At 42.0% G+C, this 21144-nt stretch overlaps 1 protein-coding gene across 3 annotated transcripts in view; it reads left to right on the top strand.

Annotated features, from left to right (window-relative positions):
- SRGAP2 (SLIT-ROBO Rho GTPase activating protein 2) overlaps nt 1–21144 on the top strand; it is a 324371-nt gene that overhangs the window by 210268 nt on the left and 92959 nt on the right. For all 3 annotated transcript variants that reach the window (XM_006834068.1, XM_006834067.1, XM_006834069.1), the window contains exon 4: nt 13049–13111. In XM_006834068.1, coding sequence (XP_006834131.1) covers nt 13049–13111 — 63 coding nt within the window. The remainder of the gene's footprint in view (nt 1–13048; nt 13112–21144) is intronic.

Below are 21144 nucleotides of genomic sequence, written 5' to 3'. Positions count from 1 at the left end.
CTAAGCCATGGTATTTTCAGTAACCTCATATCCTTGGGAAAGTTGGACAATAAATAAAGAAGAGTGTAGAAGAATTAGTGCATTTGAGTTATGGTATTGAAGGAGAGTAGTAAAAGTACCAGGGATCACCAAAAGAAGAAACAAATCTATGTTGGAAGAAGTATAGCCAGAATGGTCCTTGAAAGCCAAGGTTGGTCGGACTTCATCTCTTATGTTTCGGACATATTATCAGGAGGAATCAGTCTCTAGAGAAGGACATCAGGGTTGGTAAAGTGGAGGGTTGGAGAAAAAGAGGAAGACCCCTAATGAGATGGATTGGCACAGTGGGAACAACACTGGGCTCAAGAGTAGCAATGATTGTGAGGTTGGCACAGGACCGGTTTCATTCTGTTGTACATAGATAGCATCGCTGTGAGTCAATACCAACTCTTCGGTACCTAACAACAACAATATGTTTATGAAATTAAATGATAAGAACAAAAAACTGCAAAGGATCAAACAACTCTAAATGGATCAGAGAGCTAACTATAAAAGCTCAGACTATAAAGTTCTTAGATATAAGTTTTTGTGCCCTTGAATTAGGCAGTTTCTTAGATATGCCATATGAAGCCCAAGCAACACACACAAAGACAAATTGTACTTCACCAAAATTAAAAACTTTCTTGCAGCCTTAGGAATGAGAAATAATATTTGAAAGTCTATTATCTATTGTCCAGAATATATGAAAGGGCTTCAAAATGCTTAAGGAAAAATTCCATTATCTTTTCATCGCACTTCTCAATAAACTTTTGGAAGCCGCTTTTATAAAAAAAAAAAAAAAACCTTTCTAATCCAACAAGAAAAAAACAAACAGCTCAATTTTAAAATGAGCAAGAGACTTGCATAGACATGCCTCCAAAGGATATTTACAAATGGACAGCAAACATACTGAAGTGCCCAACATCATTAGTTGTTGTTGCTAGTCATTGTGGTTGTTGTCATTGAGTTCTCTCCGACTGATTGTGATAATCCTGTGTACGACAGAAGAAGACATTGTTTGGTTCTGCATCATCTTCACAATCATTTTTTGAGCTCATTGTTATAGCCGCTATGCAACTGCATCTTATCAGGGGCCTTCCTTTTTTACATTGGTATCCTTCTCCAAGGACTGGTCTCTCCTGATGACGTTGTTGTTGTTTAGTGCAGTTGAGTTCCTTCTGACTCATGTTGTTGTTGTTGTTACGTACCGCGGAGTCGATTCCAACTCATAATGACCCTGCACAGGGTTTCCGAGGCTATAAATCTTTATAGGAGTAGAAAGCCTCATCTTTCTCCCGCGGAATGGCTGGTAGTTTCAAACTGCTGATCTTGAGGTTAGCAGCCCAATTTGTAACCACTACACTACCAGAGCTCCTTTCTGACTCATAGAGACCCTGTATAGGATTTCCGAGGAGAGACTCAAGGGTTTGAACCTCTGATCTTTCAGTTAACCATCCAGTGCTTATCCTACAGCACCACACCAGGACTCCTGACCACATGGTTGTTGTCAATAAATGTTCTCAATTTAGTTCCTACTCATTGCAAACCTGTATAGGCTTTCCAAAGAGCGACTCATGGGTTTGAATCACCACCCTTATGATTAGCAGTCCAGTGCTTATCCTACAACATCACTCCAGGACTCTATGTTTGATGTTGTTGTTGTGTGCCATTGAGTCAGTTCTGACTCCCAGTGACTCTGTATACGGTTTTCAGGGTTGTAAATCTTTGCAGAAGTAGAAAGCCTCACCTTTCTCCCATTGATGACATTTTTATTAAATGCTGTTGAGTTGGTTCTAACTCATAGGGTTTCTGAGGCTGTAAATCTTTACAGGAGCAGAAAACTTCATCTTTCTCCCATGGAATGGCTGGTAGTTTCAAACTGCTGACTTTGAGGTTAGCAGCCTGAATTATAACCACTACGCTACCAGAGCTTCTTATTGATGCATTGTTGTTGTTGTTGTTAAGTGCCACTGAGTCGGTTCTGACCCCTGGATAGGGTTTCCGAGGAACAGCTGGTGAGCTTCAACTGCCAACCTTGTAGTTCAAACGGCTTTGCAGTCTGGCGCATTAACCCACAGCGCCAATTGATGCATTAGAGGAATACAAATCAAAATCACAAGGAAACACAAAGATAGCTGTGATAAAATCAAACAAAATGGAATTTAATGCAAAAAGCATTGTTAGAGAGATATAGAGACGTTTCATAATAGTAAAAGATTCAAATTACTAGTACTAAGTATGTACTTAATAACAAGCTCTAAAAAATATATGAATAAAAAATGGATGGCTTAAAAAGAGAAATGCACAAATGATCAACTCCAGTGGGAGATTTAATACACCTGTCTTAGGAAGTGATTACACAGTCAGACAAAAATCCAGTGACGATTTAGAAGATTTGAAAAACACAACTAACCTGACCTAAGTGGCATATCTGGAACACTGTGCCTGACAACTGTAGACAGAACATACATTCTTTTGAAGTGCACAAAAGGATGCTTAGAAAGTTTAAACCTGAGTTGGAGAGGAAGGATTAAAGAGTTTATCTGAGAAATTAGAGCTAGAGAATTAGAAATCTCCCTTTCCAAACTCTTTCTTATAATTCATTGGTTTTTTTTCAATAGAGGTAAGGTCCTGGCAGGAGGGAAGATGCATATAGATTTTTTTAAGTGTATGTGGACCGTGATTGATGGAGAGCTGCACGTGAGATTAGTATGGACAAAGACAAGAGGCTGCAAATCACGACTGTAACTAAAGAAAGCTGATCCAGAATGAGATTTCTATTCCAGACATAAAGAAATGTGCTCTAGTCTTCTCTGTCAGTGAAGAACTAAGTTCACCCTCCCGAAGTTGGCTTTATGCTATAGTTAGGTCCAACTCTGGCACCTTGCCATGTCAATAAACTGCTCTCTCCATAATGGGAGCCCCTGGAGCCTCTTGCCTCCTCTTGACAATGGGATTCTAAGGCAGCTTCTAGAACACTGAAACTGCACACGTCTCTCACTCAAGGTATTGGCTTTGCTGATAGGTTCCTCTTAAAGTATTTAATCAGCGATTTTCCCAGTGCCTCAGGCATTTCCTGTATGGGCAATGCTTTTTCACTTCTACCAGGCTGCTCTCTCCTCTTGGTGTTTACACTGCCAACTTTCAGATGAGCTCTATTAACTCCTCTGCTTCCAGCCTCCTTCAAGCTCAGCCATCTGGGAGCCATGCAAGCATTCTTCCCATCCTCCGGCTCAAGAAATTCTTTACTGTAGCAGGACATATGCTTGCAAGCACTTTATCATTCTAGCTTTCTCTTCTCTTCTCTCCCAGTTCCAAACTATTGTTGTTTTTCCTCCAGAGTTCATTTTACAGCAGCTGAGAGATTTGTGTTCTCATGTTGCCTGAATGCCTTTGTGTCTTTTGTCTCTTGAGTTCAAGTCTATGCAGGGGTCACCACGACACCATTTCTAGCCTTCAGTGTCCTATATGGGATATGGGATCATCACTGGTCTTCAGAGGGGCCTCAAGAAATGCTTTGGCATGAGTCATCCAGACCTGAAGTCACTACTAGACTCCCACTCAAACCATTCTCCAGAAGACTAAAGATGGAAGACATTGCCCAGGAAAAGATGGCTGTGATGGTTTAGGAAATGAAGCCACAAAGTTGATTTTCTCATCATAACTTAGTTTCTTGGGATTAGAAGATATTGGAACAAACCAGAGAAACACATTCGTAATATTTATGGACTATGTTTCAGACTGTGCCATTAAAGGTCATGGAGGAGCAGAGGTTTTCAGCCTCTTCCTGGCTGGCTCCTGCCCTTTGCTCCAGTTCAGTGAAGCTCAGTCTTGTCCAAATGTGTTTCTCTGACAAGAGGCTTTGCTCAGTGGTAACAGAGCCTAGTGAGTGAGTGTCCACAGAGCTCACTGTCAAACCGAAGTCAGTCAGGGTCACTATCAAGTGTGATTGCTCACTTATTCTAGAATTTTTGGAAAGGCCTCATGAATATGGCTTTCAGAAACCAATGCCTCAGAAGAAAAGAGTTCTAGATTTTATTAAACCAGAGCTTGGTAGTGGGTGTCTTTGTCATCTATGACCTGGGTAATAAGAGCAACTCCTTACTACCTGTAAGCACTGAATTTATGATCCCAGTTGGACCAAGACCCATGACAACTGAAAATTATCTTTTTGTTTAATTCACCAGGATGGGTACAAAATAATTCCATACTCCTATTTTTTCTTCTAGAATCCTGTAGGATAAGCACTGGACTGCTAACCATAAGGTCTGCAGTTCAAACACACCAGCCACTCCTCGGAAACCCTACACAGGGTCGCCATGAGTCAGAATTTACTCGATGGCACTTAACAAAAGAACAACAGTTTTCTTCTACCTACTCCTCATTTCTTCCTTTCGGCTAAATACCTACTTCTTATCTTTCTTGGAGATTTGTTTCGTTGCTCAGAAAAAAATTGGATATGTGTCTTAGAACTCTTACTTACTGAACCCATGGAAGACAATAGAATGTGCAACAGTAGTCACAAGGTAGACCAAAGAGCCGTCTTTACTGTGGGTGAAAAGAGTCCACCATCGGAGGAATTTAGTGGTATTCCTAACTTAGAGATTGTTTCTTGGGGCTGTCTCAATTTCATGCATTTTTTTGAGTGTACATAGAAGGCAACAGCACAGGGTGGCGCAACGAGAACTCAAGTGGGTGTTGAGAGGACTGGATTCGAATATTAATAATAACTAACATCTGTTGAGTACATGTGTGAAATCCTGGTGTGGTGCTGTGGGTTAATGCATTTGACTGCAAGGTTGGTTTGAATTGCAAGGTTGGCAGTTCAAGCTTACCAGCCACTCCATGAAAACCCTATACAGGGATTCTATGAGTCAGAACATACTTAAAGGCACTTAACAACAGCTACAACACTGAGTACAAACTAGGTGTTACATTCTATTGTAAATACTTTATCTGAATTACTTTATTTTATACATAGGGGAACTGAGACAGAGTAGTTACAGGTTAACTTTTTGAGGACTCCCAGTTGAGATGTAGAATCAGGATTCAAGTCCTACTCCAGAGCCTGGAGTACTGCTAACCATGAGGTTGTTGGTTCAAGCCCACCAGTCACTCCTCACAAACCCTATATATACAGAGTCACTACGAGTTGTAACAATGACACTTAACAACAACAGCAATGTTTCTCCTTGACCTAGTCAGGGTACTAACAGCTGAGTGACCCTAGAAACAGCAGTGCACTTTCTTCAGCTCATCTGCAAACTGCAGTGGGAGGAAGTTCATGTGAGTAATCTCGGATGAAGTTTCTACCTTCAATAATCGGTGGGAAGAGAATGCCACTATATATTTTCATTCTTGTTACAGGAAGGGGTAGCGTCTAAATCTAAACTAAAATTTCATCTCATTGGTTTAGCAACTGACTATAGTTGCTGTGTATACTAGATTGAGTATTATGGAGTACAGAAAAGATGCTTAAGAAAGTTATAATCTATCTCTTCCATTAGATAGTTTCTTATTTTAGTAGCTTTTAAATATTAAGTTTTTCAGATAACTAAATAGGAATTTAATTGAGAAACCATCCATGTTTCAGAAGATAAATTCTGAGACAGGTTTCTGACATTTTAAAATATGGCTTTTGCCACTGGGAGAGTTCACACCCATTAACTTTTGAATGAAGTGACTACCAGTGAGATTTGTTTCTGTGGTGCTTATAGGCTCAAGGGATTCTTTTAAAATGGAATTTGACTACTTTGGGAGCCACTTATACTAAGTCAGTCTCATTATAACCAGTTAGTAACTTAGAAAGGCAGATTCTAAAAGAATAAGTTTTACTATGTATTGGCTAGATTTCTTAAAATCAGGTTTATAATTCTGGAAAACTAGAAAGCATTTGACCTCACACTGGCTTTGGCTAGAATAAATTGTGTCTGTTTAATTCCTAGTCAATCTCTTTGAGATTGGGAGAGTTACATTCTGATGTGCCGACAGATTAATGCCCATCTCTCTCAGTAGAGTATAAACTTTAAAACAGTCTGCTGTGTATACTACTGGATCTGCAGTCAAGTCTTAAGTGCCTAAAACATAGTTGTTGTTGATGTTAGGTGCCATTGAGTTGATTCCGACCCATAGCGACCGTCCAAGGAGCAGCTGGTGAGCTTGAACCACCGACCTTGCAGTTCAAACGGCTTTGCAGTCTGGTGCATTAACCCACAGTGCCAGAAAATATAGTTAGGCATTCTGTAAATATTTGCTGATAGATTCCTTATTGCTCAGTCCTTAAAACCCAGTCATTTTCCCCCTTACAAAAACTTAGTAACTGAACCTGCTTTGAAACATCTGATTGGCTACTGTGAGAGGTCAAGTTATGTAGCTCCTGTCTTAGGTGGTGAGTGCTAATCCTTAGCTCAGTATTGTCTTCATTAAGTCTGTGATGATTAATCAAATATAATAATTAAATAATTTATAATAGATGATTATTATTGTGAAGTGCTGTCGAGTTGGTTTCGACCCCTAGTGACCCTGTATAGGGTTTCCAAGGAGCAGCTGGTGAGCTTGAACTATCGACCTTGCAGTTCAAATGGCTTTGCAGTCTGGTGCCCCAGTGCCACACCAGGACTCCAAATAGGTGATTAAGTGTGCACAATCATTTAAAACCTGTTATGGCTAATATTTTTTAAAAAATAGTAGAAAATAGAAAATATCAGAAGATACTGCCCATAATAAGTACTTTTATTGTAAATATCCCCAGCCCCCCAAGGAGCTCTGGTAGCGTAGTGGTTACAGGTCAGGCTGCTAATCTCAGGATCAGCAGTTTGAAACTACCAGCTGTTTCGCAGGAGAAAGATGAGGCGTTCTGCTCCCGTAAAGACTTACAGCCTCGGAAACCATATACAGGGTCACTATGAGTCAGAACCACCTCCATGGCACATAACCAACCCCTATTCCCACGCCATCCCATCCCCACATACTATACTGGGTTGCAACAACAAAAAATGTGTTTTAAGCATCCCTGTCTTTAGAAGGTAAAACTACTTCAGGTGTCCCTCTCATGGTGACTCCCAGTATATTTGTATTTTATTCTGTCATAAGATTCTCTAGAGTTTCAGGTCCTAACTAAAGTCTAGCATGTAGGGAGCTCAGCCTTTCCAGAGCCCATCATGTGGGATCTTACCTAATGAATGAGTGCTGGACAGAAAGTCCTACAACATACAAGCAAGTAGGGCATTTGAGCAAGGTGGAATTGAGAACTTATTCCTGAACGCTGACCTACCAGATCACTGCCACGCCCCTCCCAAATCCCTGTTCCCCAGCACGTAGCCTCACACCGTAGCCTCACATTTTAGTGTGCAGAGTTGGGTGGGGGACAGACAAAATGTACCGCTCACCGTCATACTGGCCCTGCTGCCAAACAGCCCTGCTTTTCAGCTCTGTCTTCCCCATCAAAAAGCATTTCAGGTGAAGCGCCAACTCGGGAAACCTGGCCTCTTTGAAGTGGGGGGGAGCGCCTGTGAAACAGTCACCCTGTGTCTAGTGGTGTGTCTCCTGCTGCCAGAGCTCAATATAGGGTTCGTGTCCTTTCTTCTGACATTTGTAAAAGAAGATTCCATTTTGAATTGGATTTCCTTAGCAGTTGGTCTCTGAAGTCTCTTTGGAGTGGGAGAGGGGGTATTAGCACTGGTGGAACGAGACATGTGTCCTTGGAAATTGGATTCTTTTTTTGGAAAATGCTGACACAGGCCAATCAGCAGAGAAGTAAATGATGCTTCTGTTTCTACCTGCTAACAGATTCAGTCTTGGACACAGCTGAGATTAGCTCTCACCACAAGGCACAGACATGCCTTCCTCTTTTTTATTTATTTTTTTTCCCCCTCCAATACAAATAGGGGAGAATTTTGTTCCTACCAAATAACTTAGCTTTATAGTCTTAAGTATGGAGTCCTGGTGTGACACTGTAGGCGGCAGTTCAAACTCAACAGCGCTCCTCGGAAACCCTATATAGGGTTGCTATGAGTCAGAACGGATTCACTTAACAACAATAGTGTAGGTATACAATAAGCAGTACCTCTGCTTCGCACCACCCCCCTGCAGGTGTTGATCTAAATAATGTAACTGAAGAACCAAGTAATGTTTTTTGGGACATGCTAATAGACAGCCCTATCCAAGCTCAGGGAATGTATTGCTGTAAAGAGGCGTAGAGGTGTGACCAGCCCAGTAACCAGGCACGTGGCAGTTCCAAAGAGATGAGACTGTGCCTTTCAGTGCCGTGGGTTTAATGCTGTTATCTATTGAAAAAGAGGATTCCGGACCATTTTGTCACAGTAGCAGGCCGCTGGGGGTGGGGTGGTCCATGAAACACACCATGGCCAGTGCGTTGTGGTGAGTTTCAGAATAAAAGAGCTTAGCCTCAGCGTGTCATTTCACTTCCTATCCCGTAGAACTAGTGATGTTAACTACACCACATCTCTTTTCTAAATTTAGGCATCATTTTAATTTTCTTGTTCCAGGCAAAGATTACTATGCAAACATTTAAGAGAAAAGCTTTGCCCAAAGTAATTCCCCCTCTCCATCTACCCCCCACCCCAGGCCCGACTTCTCTTTGGCTTCCTGCAATGTTTAGATGACTCATTCTCTTCCAAGACATTTTTTAAGGAAAAAGATGCAGGCTGTGTGGTAGTGCACAAAGGCTGCTCTGTAAGTGCTGTTTCTTCTCTGCCTTGCAGCTCCCTTGCTTTTTCATAGGGAGCAGCGGAAAGTCTCTCATTCTCTATTGTCATGGGCTCCGCCTCATCAGGTTTAGTTGTTCCGGGGGAATAAATGTCCCTCTTGTCTTTGGGCAGAGCCCCTCCAGCTTCCCTCCTCTGTCAACCCTTCTCCTCAGCAGCCAGCACTGAAGCCTTTCCTAGGATACTGGGGCCTTTGCTCTTGCCCAGAGGCACATTGGTTAAGGTTTCTGAATTAGAGAACTGATGACCTTTTATCATCTGAAAGGAGAGGCACTAGCTATTTCTTGCCTCTCTTCCAAATTTGCACCCACTTGCTGGAGGCTTTATCATATGTTTCAAATGAGCTTGCTACATGTGTATCCACTGCACACTCTGTGGGTTACTCTGCTGGAGCAGTAAGTCAGATCAGCAGCCTGTTCAAATAAACACAGATAATAGTGGAGTCTGTCCTCCAACTAATCAGTACACAAAAGGAAACATCTGCCTGGGTTTAATGTTATTTTATGGGTTATGCTCTTTCTACTACAGCCCCCTGCCCCTGACTCTAGCTAAGTTATTTGATTTTTGGGTTAAGGCAACAGGATAGATCAACAGGGAACTTTTTCCTGTCACCTCTGCCATTTAAAAATAAGGTGGTGGCAAGTGTGGATGCATGACTGGCAGGGGAAGCTGGTCTGAAGGCGGAGGGCAGGGCGGTGGGAAGTGATACTCTTGGTCACTTCCTGGCCATGTAGCTGACCCTGGGGCTGGCGTTGAGTCATCTCGCCTCACTTCACCTCCTTGGGCGGCTTCTGCTGCTGTTGTGAAGCTCAGTCTTCCTCACAATGAGAAGGAGAAGCTAGTGTTGAGATCTTAGATAAAAGGCAGTGTATTTTTTTGCATTGGTTGAGGTCATTGGATGGGAGGCATTTGGGGAAGGTCAATTTAAGATTGACAAGGTAATGTATTATCTTCTAGTTTATGATGGCATTTGAATTTAATACAGACCCGAAAAGACAGGCAAAAGATCATGTAGAGCCATAGGATGGTAGAAATTGGAAAAGACCTTAGAAATATTTTAGCCCCTGCCTTCCATTGTATGGAAGGAAAAACAGAGGCATAGAATAATTATAACCAGATTTTCCAAAGATATCCACTTACAGGTGGAGGTGCTGGAAATCTGAGAATCTCCCAGTAGCTAATTCAGGGTTCTCTCTATCCCTTTCCCCACTAACAGTTGCAAAAATCCCTGCCTGTTTATGACAACAGCCACATATATGCCATATTCCATAGTGAATACCTTAGTAGAAATGGGCAGAGAACACCTTAACAGAAGAATGACAAAATGCAAAAGAAAAATTTAAATAGCTGATAAACATGGTTTTTAAAAGAAGTTAAGCTCACTAGAATCAAAGAACCGCAATTAAACAATAAGATAACCATATTCAATTGTCAAGATTTAAAAAAATAATAAAAAGGAGGGGCAGTGTTCACGCTTAATATTTCTGCTGGTGGTATTTTAAATTGATAGTTTTCTTGAATTCATTGGTATAAATGATTAGTCTTTAACCCAGTAGTTGTTCCAGGGAATAAATGTCCCCCTTGTCTTTGGGCAGGGTCCCTAGCAGCTTCCCTTCTCTGCCAACCCCTCCGCAATAGTCAGCATTAAAGCCAGCCCTTCCTGAGACCCGAGGTCATGCTCTCCCCAAAGCTTCCTGAATAACAGAACAGCTGTTATTTCTACAAGGAAATAATGAAAGTTATGTGCGAAGATTATGTACAAAGTAACTTAATGCAGTGTTGCGTTTTTTTATTATAAAAAAGCATAGTAAATGCCCCCAAATGGAAGCTCCATCAATACAATGCATTATAATGTTACAGAAGACCTATGTATGGGGAAATACTCAGAGCAGACACTTTAATGAGAATGTTATAAAACTGTGTGTGTGTTTAATGCAATTCCAATTTTATAAAAATAACGATGACAGAGAAGATAAGAATATATATCAAGTTTTGTAGCGGGATTGAAGAATTACTTTTGGGTTTTTCTTTTTGTGTGTGTGTGGAATGATCTCTTTTTTTTGAGGCTTTTTACAATTTTCATTATAATAAATACAGTGAGAGCTGGAAATTAATGGGGACCGCCTTCTTTTTCCAGTTTCTGTAAGTTTTCCACCTTTGACAGGGTGCAGTTACCACTCTTCTGTTGTTCTCTGTTGGATGGAAAATAGTTATGTGTTCCTTCTCTGATAGGTTTCCCCTCACGGTTCTTTCAGAGGTTTTACCGTATTTCTTTTGTTACATTAAAAAAACAATTATGTGTCTTGAGAAAACAAAATTTTAGTGACTGATATGTAATGCCTCCCTTTTTTTGTTTTTTGACTTCTATAATGCACTGGATTGCAAAGTCAGTTTGAACCTCAAGGTTGGTGGTTCAAGTTCACTAGCCACTCCTTGGAAACCCTATACAGAGTCGCTACTATAGGTTGAAACCGACTCATAGAGACCCTATATAGGGTTTCCAAGGAGTGACTACTGGGCTTGAACCACCAACCTTGTGGTTAGCATCCTAGTGCTTATCCTACAGTGCCACACCAGAATTCTTGTCTTCTATTGTTGTTAGTGCCTTTGAGTTGATTCACTCATAGTGACCCTGTATGGGGTTTTGGAGGAGTAGTCCGTGGGTTTGAATGCAAGGTTCAAATTAACATTGTGGTCCAGTGCAGTATCCTGCAGCACCACACCAGGAGTACTACCTTTTTTTATTATTGATTTAAGTGCCATCGAGTCAGGCCCGGCTCATAGCCATCTTGTATAGGGTTTCTGATGAATTTGGTGAATTTGAACTGCTGACCTTGTGTTCAAGCTGACCTTGTGGTCCAGTGCTTTATCTCACAATGCCACACCAAGACTCTTACCTTCTATTATTGTTGTTATGAACTGCTGTCGAGTTGGTTCTGACCCATAGTAACCCTGTATAGGGTTAACGAGGAGTGACTGGTGAGCTTGAACTACCAACCTTACGTTCAGTTCAAAGGGACTTTACAGTCCAGCACATTAACCCACAGCGTTACACCAGAGTTCCTACATTCTATAGTTGTTGTTCAGTGCTGTCAAGTCAGTTCCGACCCATAGCAACCCTGTATAGGGTTTTCAAGGAGCAACTGGTGAGGTTGAACCACTGACCTTGAGGTTCAAATGACTTTTCAGTCCAGCGCATTAACCTGCAGTGCCTCATCAGGCTCCTGGCTCCTATTGTTGTTGTTGTTAAGATTCGGACAGTAGCGACCCTGTATAGGGTTTCCAAGGAGCAGCTGGTGAGCTTGAACCACCCTCCTTGCAGTTCAAACGACTTTGCAGTCTGACGTATTAGCCCACAGCACCACACCAGGACTCCTATTAGAAGGGTATTATTGGTATCTGAATTCTTAATAGGGAAGAATTAGATGAGCTGGCAGAAGATGAATCAAAGGTTTCCCCTGTCGGTTTTTCAAATAGGACAAGCATTTTCTGATTCAGAAAGTCAGGCATTTCATTTCCCCAGTAATGCCAATCAGTGTTATCCATTGCTTTCTTGGACTTAGCATAAAACCCTCTGTGCAGCAGCCATGACATGTAACCTCCTTCCTGCTTCCTCATTCTCTGTATGTACTGTTCTCGCTATGTAGTGAGATGCCAGTCCTGGACAAGCAGCAACTAAAAATCTTAAGAGTCACTGCCCAGGATTAAGCAGTTAGAGAGGCCCTAATATGTATTATCAGAATTGAGTAACATCAGCTAACCTAGCCTTCTGTCATTATTGAGTTCCCACTTTCTGGGAGTTTAGGGTAGAAATAAAACAAATAAGTGGCGTAGTTTCTCCCTGCTTTGGGTTTCCTATTCTGTTAGGTAGTTGAAGTTCTTCGAGTTGCTATCTGTCTTCCTGTTTTATCCCATTTCATACCTTACCACCCTCCTCAGTCCCCTGAAATGTTTGACTTTCTGTATCAGAAAATGCTTGTCCCTCCTAACTATAGTTGGCTAGATAGGATGTGGCTTTTTCAGCCTTACACTCTGGGGACCATTTGAAAAACCAAAGGCTACAACCCATTCCCCTTCCACGCGATTGCTTTTGCTAAGCTATAGAAGGGGCTCATTTCATTTTATTAAAAGTCTTTGAGCAATCTGACCATGATTGGGTCTGATCTGAGTGGTTATCTGATTTTCTAGGTTCAATAATGGGCCTTAATTGAGTCTGTGTTGTTTGTAGAGCCAGTATTATGGTTCTTGCTTTTGCTGCCCCTCCTTCTGTTTCCCAATTAACCGTCATTCCTCTTTCCTTGCAGAGTAAAGAAGTCGGCCAGCAGCTCCAGGATGACTTGGTGAAGGTCCTGAACGAGCTCTACTCGGTAAATCAGTTAGACTGCGTGACTCTCACAGGCAGAGGGGAGCAGCATTTGGCAGTTTGTGGCCAGAGTCATGTCAACAACACAACTGAGCCCAAGCAGAGGCCTGCGCGTGGTCCCCATTGGGGGTGACCCCACCCAGCTCTTTCTTTTTCGCTTTTTCACACACTCATTTTTAAGCTCAAATGAGCCAAAACATACTTTCCCAAAATAAGATCTCTTCTCAGCTGTGAAGGCTCAGTCTGGCTTCATTTTGGGACACAATCACTAGAGACCAGCTGAGGTCTGTGTCACACAACTCACCCCATCAGTGAGCCAGGGACCCCGAATCTAATGGCAGTGAATATCACCTACCTTGTATCTTTGATACACATGCCTGTCGATAAGGATTTGTTGTTCAAGGTTTTGCATCAGGTCTTGGATTGATCTACCAATCTAAGGCTAGAGCCATTTCTAGAAGGAAACAGAACCCTATATGCCCCCAATATCAAGGGCTAGTTCAGGCAGAGAGAGCATTGCTCCCACTCCCTGGGGTTTTACAAAGGCCAAACCTCAGTGAAGAGGCAGGCTGCCGGCCAGGAGAAGAGAACACAGTGTATTTTGAATTGACTTCAGACACGTGATGCCTGTGGTTGATACGTGTTTTTTCGTGCACTGGGAGGTGGTGGCGGTAGTTTTGTTTTTCCCTTAGCCGTGTTTCATCAATTACAAGTAACAGACAATCAAAGCACGCTCACACTCTCTCTCAAACACACATACACACCAAGGAAATGCTGGCTGCTGTGTCAGGAAGATTTCAGTTGTACAGCCACAACCTTCCTGGGGCTCCTTCTTGAGCTGGGTTGTGCCAGCCCTTTGTGTCATTCTTCAGGGTTGCTCCATCCTGTTCTGGAGATGAAATTGCTTTCCCGTGTTGACTTAACTGATTCGCTGCAAAAATTTTTTTATTTTTAAAAAAGTTTAATTCACAAGACTAACAGGCAGTGGTGACATGCATCACAGGCATTTGGGATCAGAGAATTCCATGTTCTTGATCCAAATGTCTAGGTGTGGCCCTTTTGTCATGGCAACTGTTAAGCAAGTAAATATGGCAGTGTAGTCATCTGACTTGTCTCCAGTGATGATCTGCTTGTTTTGAATTTCTACCCTGTGGACTTTTCTGTTCTGAAGCCAAGTAGATAGATGGTGCCCCTTGGTTTAGCTCCCATGTTTTCATTTCTCTTAACTGAAGCTAAGACATTTTAAAAATAGAAACACATTACTGAGAACCATTTTTAGACTGGTTGAGTTTCCTGAACCCTTCACTTTTTCATGCTTGACTTCTGCTTTTTAATTTTAGAGCCTCTTCCAGGCATCAGGAAGAGCTATTGCTCCTTTCTCCTGACAAAGGATTCATTAAGATAGAAAATGACATTGTATGAATCCTTTTCCCTAAAATGCCTTACCCACTGCCATTGAATTGACTCATAGTGATCCAATAGGACAGGGTAGAGCTACTCCATAGGGTTTCTGAGGTTGTAAATCTTCACAAAAGTCTGCCTCATTTCTCTCCCGCTGAGCAGCTGGGGGGGTTTGAACCACCGACCTTTCAGTGAACAACCCAGTGCTTAACTCACTGCCCCTACGTGGCCTCCTTAAATGCCTTGAGCCCTTGCTCTTTGCATCTGTTTCTGGGGAGGAATACGTTGGATAATCAGCAAACCCCAAACCAACTCAAATCCAGCATGCCACTTCTGCAGCAGGACTTTAGGCAATGGAGGAAGAATAATAGCTGGGCTTCTGTTGGCTTTTTCCCAGAATCCTAGATTTCCTAGTCTGCTGTCATTAAAAAAGAAAGAAAGAGTATCATTTGTGTCGGAGTGTGGAAAAATACTGTGTACCTTGCTGCTCTCGGTTAACCAGCTGCTGTTCAGCCACTGTAAGGTTAGTTGTTGCACACTTCAAGTCTCCCCACTTGTATTCAAACTGAGAATTGCCTGGGCATGGCATCTTCTACTATGAGGTGAACTGGTTGCAAATTTTTATACTCTGTCCAAGACCAAAATATAAATGAATAATTGAAAGAATGAATGATATTTTCTTCTAGAGGCCAATGGAAATGAGAAAAAGTAGAGACTACTGTAAAGTTTAGGAGTCCTGGTGTGGCACTGTAGGATAAACACTTGACTTCAAGGTCCTTTTGAACCTGAAGGTTGGCAGTTCAAACCCACCATCTGCTCCTTGGAAACCCTGTTCAGGGTCGCTATGCGTCAGAACCAATGTGTGGGAATTAAACAGCAGCAGTGGAACATTTTAGAGATGGTAGAACAGTGGTGCAGTGGTTCTCCTGCAGGGTGATTTCTCTGCAGGGAAACATAGGACATTTGACAATGTGTGGCTAATTGCCACAATTTAGCATCGAATAGGCAGAGGCCAGAGATGCTGTTAAAATCCTACAGTGCACAGGACAGACTCACCCACCCCCACAACAAAAAAGTATCAAGCCCAAACTAGTAGTGCCAAGATTGAGAAACTCTGGTCTACTAGTGACTGTTGTTGTTGTTGTCAAGTGCTGTCTAGTTGATTCCAACTCATAACAACCCTGTTATATAGAGTTTTCAAGCAGCTGATGGGTTTGCGCTTCTGATCTTGTGGTTCAAACCAACCTTGTGGTCCAGTGCGTTATCCTGCAGTGCCACACCAGAACTCTGGTCTAGGGACTTTGTTGTTGTTGTTAGGTGACATCGAGTCAGTACCAACCTTATGCATAGCAGAACGAAACACTGCCCGATCCTGAGCCAACCTCACTACTGTTGCCACACTTGAGTCCATCAGTGCTGCCACTTGGTCAATCCATCTCGTTGGGGGATCTTCCTCTTTTTCTCTGACCTTCCACCTTACTAAACATGATATCCTTCTCCAGTAACTGGTCCCTCCTGACAATATGTCTGAAGTATGAGACAAAGTTTGGCCATCTTGGCCTCCAACGAGCACTCTGGCTGCACTTCTTCCAAAATGGATCTATTGGTTCTTTTGGCAGCCCGTGACACTTTCAATATTCTCCTCCAACACCATAACTCAAAAGCATCAATTCTTCTACAGTCTTCCTTATTCACTGTCCAGTTTTCGCATGCATATGAGGTTATTGAAAATACCATGGCTTGGGTCAGGCACACCTTAGTCCTCAAGCTGACATCTTTGCTCTTCAACACTTTAAAAAGGTCTTGTGCAGCAGATAGAGGTTCCTAAATTAAGCAACCTAGATTTTACCCAGTTTTGACCACTAGCTGCGTAATTTGGAGGGATGCCCCAAGACTCTGTGACGCTGGTATCTCAAATCTTCCATGTACAGCTATATCTACCCTGAGGACTAGGGTAGTTGAGGGAGTCATACTTCCGGAAATATCAGATATAGTTAGGAGTCAAATGAGCTTCTAAATACTATAGACCATTAGAAAGTTCAGAGAATAAATTGTATCTTTTGGAGGGCAAGGTAAATTTAGGACCGGTCTGAATAGGCCCCAGTGAATCCGGGTACTTAGTCACTCTGGGACTAGGGTGACTAAGTATTCCAATTCACTGGGGACTGAAGGGTTTCCGAGGACACAAGACTTTCAGGGCTGAAACTGGGAAAGTCCTGGGTAAACCACAATTCGTCACCCTACGTGAATAGTGGTTTCATCAAGTAGGCGAACGCTGTCTGCTGTCTTTGGAGAATTACAAGCTGTGTCCATTCCCACTCAAGGAGTTAGAAGAGCGTTTCAGGAAGTCAAGAAAGGGAGACTGTGCCTCTCCTTTCAGTGACTGTGGGGCAGTAGAGGTTATTTGTGGGCACTGGAAAAGGGAACCAACCCATGGGTAGAAGAAACCCCACCATATGTTTCAGTGCTCCGCTTACTTCACATATACCCTTCATGCCCACGAATACTTCTTTTGGGGATCCTGATTACCCCAGGGCTGGTAGTTTAAATACTTTTCAACCTTGATAATTTAAAAGGCAGGGTCCAGGTGTTACCACACAAAGAGACCTTTGGCAAGAGGCCCAGTCTTCTGCCCTAAGTGGCCAGCTGCCCCCTCAGCACCTTCCTCCTTTCCCTGAAGGACTTTCATTTCCCTGACTTGGCATTCTGTGCCAGGGGCCACTTCCCACAGCTGCCATTCAGAGAGCAATCCCAGTGAGCATTCTTTCCCATGTTTTTTTAACCCTGTCATGAGCTGGTGGGTTTGTAGGCCATTGCATATGTGATTTTCATCTTCTGACTGATGCTCTAGGAATGACTGGATGAAAGAGAGCTCGGAAAGTCTCTGCCTTAGTTGTGCTCAGAGACTATATGTAAAATAGCCCATCAGCTGCTGGAAGGAGTACACATAGAGGGGCTGAAATCAAATGAATTGGTTGAGTATGAAGAGTCCAGAAGTTCTAGAATTGAAAGAGAAAGATGTTGAGGCAGTCTAGGATTGTTGTTGCCCCATAGGTGTCATGCTTTCATAGGCAGACAGATACATGGATACACGTACAGACATACATATTCATACATACGTTCGTAGCTGTTGCTGAGTCAAGTCTGACTGGTGGCAGCCTATATACAACAGACCAAAATGCTGCCCAGTCCTGTGGTACCCTCACAATGACCAGCATGTTCAAGTCCATTGTTACACATGTTGAGCCAATCCAGGTCCTTTAGGGTTTCCCTTACCCTCTCCAGCCTTAATCAAACATTATTTTTCCTTCAGTGATTGATCCTTCCTGATGATGTATCCAACACAAGTGAGTCAGACCATGTTCTGTCATGATCCATAGGGTTTCCACTGGCTGATTTGTAAAAGTTAGATCACCAGGCCTTTCTTCCTAGCCTGTCTTAATCTGGAACCTGAAACATGATCCTGCTGATATTTTAAATATCAATGGCAGAGCTTCCAACATCACCGGCAGTGCATAAGCCACTACAGCACAGCAAACTGACAGGCAGGTGGTGATAGGCTTTTGTACTCCCCCTGAACATACTCCTGTGTCCCCTGACTTAGTACAGCAGCTGTCTGCTAAGGGGCCACTTCAGATTGGTATTTAGCACCTGTTTTCTTGAAACAGTGGTAATTTCTAGTCCTGCAATTCTGCTTTTCTGTTTGTCCCTGGTATGAGACATTAGGGATACAGGAATAAGAAATGTTCCTCAACTCCAAGCATTTAGTTTTAATACGGAGAGTTGACAATTCTTGTATAATTACTCAGCTAACACTAGTCTTTTCTGTCTGCTTACCAGCCTCTCTACCCTTCCCCCCAGGCTTTCTTAAGCATATTATGCTATTTTTAAAAAGCAACATATAAAAAAATTAGCATAGCGCTTATGAAAATACTTGGCAAACAAATATAGAAGGCAGGCATGCAATATTTGCATAAAATACAGTAAAGCATCGATGTAAATATGAAGTGATACGAATTCTTTTTATGTATGCACAGAGGAGGGACACTGAATTCAGGATTCTTGAAGTGATACTTGAATTGAGTGTTATTTACCAAGGACTCTCTTACTCTTCTCTTGAGTGTTCCTTTTTTGTAATATATTGCTCTTGTTTCATGATATAGTAGCTTTTCATTTCTCATTTATCTCTTTGGGAGTATTTGAACCACTGACCTGTGGTTCACATTGACCTTGCAATCTAGTGCTTTATCCCACAGCGCCACACCATAGCAACCCTGTGCACAAAACAATGAAACACTGCCCAGTCCTTTGCTGTCCTCACATTGGTTTGAGGCCATTGCTGCTGCCACTGTGTCAATCCATCTCATGAGGGGTCTTCTTCTTTATTGCTGACCCTCTACTTTGGCAAGCATGATGTCTTTCTCCAAGGACTGGCCCTTCCTGACACCATGTAGAAAGTACGAGATACAAAGTCTCATCATCCTGGTTTCTAAGGAGCATTCTGGTTGTACTTTCCAACATAGATTTGTTTATTTTTTTTGGAAGTCCATGGTACATTCAATATTCTTTTCTAACACAACAATACAAATACATCAATTCTTCTATGGTCTGCCTTATTCATTATCTAACTATCATATGCATACAAGGCAATTGAAAATACTTTGCTTGAGTCAGGTGTACCTTAATCCTCAAACTGACATGTATGCTCTTGAACATTATAAGGAGATCTTGTGAAGCAGGTTTGCCTGATGCAATACATCGATTGATTTCTTGACTGCTGCTTCCATGAGTTTTCATTGTGGAAAATGAAGTCTTTGACAACTTCAATCTTTTCTCCATTTATCATGATGCTATTTTTTGGTCCAGTTGTGAGGATTTTTGTTTTCTTTACATTGAGATGCAATCCATACCAATTCATCAATAACTATTTTAAGTCCTCTTTACTTTCAGCAAACAAAGTCGTATCATCTGCATATTGCAGGTTGTTAATGAATCTCCAATTCTGATGCCACCTTCTTCTTGACACAATGCATCTTGAGATTATGTGCTCTGTATACAGATTGAATAAGTATGGTGAAAGAATACAACCCTAGAGCATACCTTTCCTGATTTTACAACATTCATTGTCCCCTTGTTCTACACAAATAATTGCCTCTTGGACTATGTGCATGTTCCTTATGAGCACAATTAAGTGTTTTGGAATACTCATTCTCTGCAATGATGTCCATAGCTTGTCATGATCCACACAACCAAAAGCTTTTGCGTAGTCAGTAAAGCACAGGTAAACATCTTTCTGGTATTCTCTGCTTTCATCCAAGATCCATCTGATATCAGCAATGATATCTCTCATTCCATGTCCTCTTCTGAATCCGGCTTGAACCCCTGAAACTTCTCTGCCAATGTATGGTTGCAGCCGTTTGTGTTTTATCTCTAGAAAAATTTTACTTGAGTGCTGTATTAATGATATTGTCCCATGATTTCTGCATTACGTTGGGTCACCTTTCTTTGGAATGGGCACGAATACAGATCTCTTCCAGTCAGTTGGCCAGGTAGCTGTCTTCCAAATTTCTTGGCATAGATGAGTGAATATCTCAAGTTCTGCATCAGTTTGTTGACAGATTTCAATTTGTATTCCATCGATTCTGGGAACCATGTTCTTTGCCAATGCCTTCAGAGCAACTTGGATTTCTTCCTTCGGTACTATTGGCTCTTGATCTTATGCTGATTCTTGGAATAATTGAACATCGACCATTTCTTTTTGGTACAATGACTCTGTATAGTAAACTATATGATTGTCCAGTTCAAAAATGGCCAATACCAGTCCATTTCAGCTCACTAATGCTTAGGATATTACTATTTATACATTCCATTTTGATTTTGACAACTTCCAATTTTCTTAGATTCATATTTAGTGGAGTCCATGTCTCGATCATTAATGGATGTTTGAATGTATTTCGCCTCATTTTGAGTTGTGCATTATCAGCAAATGAAGATTTTAAAAGCTTTATTCCTTTTGCATCATTACGCTCAACTCTACTTTGAGGAGGCGTTATTTTGAGTGTTTTCCAGCCTAAGGGCCTCATCTGGCGCATTCATAATGTTTTTCACCTTTTGGTACTATATCTGACAATGATCTACTATTTCTCATAAGGTTTTCAGTGGCTAACCATTCAGTAGTAGTCTGCCTCCCCTTCCTAGTCTGTCTTAGTCTGGAACCTCAGCTTAAACCTGTCCACCATGGGTGACCCTGCTGATAATTAAAGGACTAATGTCATAGCTTCCAGCATCACACCATCCCATAAGCCACCAAAGTACAACAAACTGATGGATGAGTGAATACACACGTACATACATACACACATATACACGTCTATATGTCTGTGTGTGTGTATATATATTTATAAAACAACATATATATGGAGTCCTGGTGTGGCGCTGTGTGTTAATGCACAAGACTGCAAAGCCATTTGAACTGCAAGGTCGGTGGTTCAAGCTCACCTGCTTGTTGTTGTTGAGTGCCATCGAGTCAGTTCCGACCCGTAGCAACCCTGTATAGGGTTTTCGAGGAGCGGCTGGTGAGTTCGAACCTGCGACCTTGTGGTTCAAACTGACTTTTCAATCCAGCGCATTAACCCA

The sequence above is a fragment of the Chrysochloris asiatica genome, unplaced genomic scaffold (assembly GCF_000296735.1).
Source record: "Chrysochloris asiatica unplaced genomic scaffold, ChrAsi1.0 scaffold00009, whole genome shotgun sequence".
NCBI classification, from domain to species: Eukaryota; Metazoa; Chordata; class Mammalia; order Afrosoricida; family Chrysochloridae; genus Chrysochloris; species Chrysochloris asiatica.
Note: the sequence above shows the minus strand (reverse complement) of the source record. Positions and strands in the feature narration are given on the sequence as shown.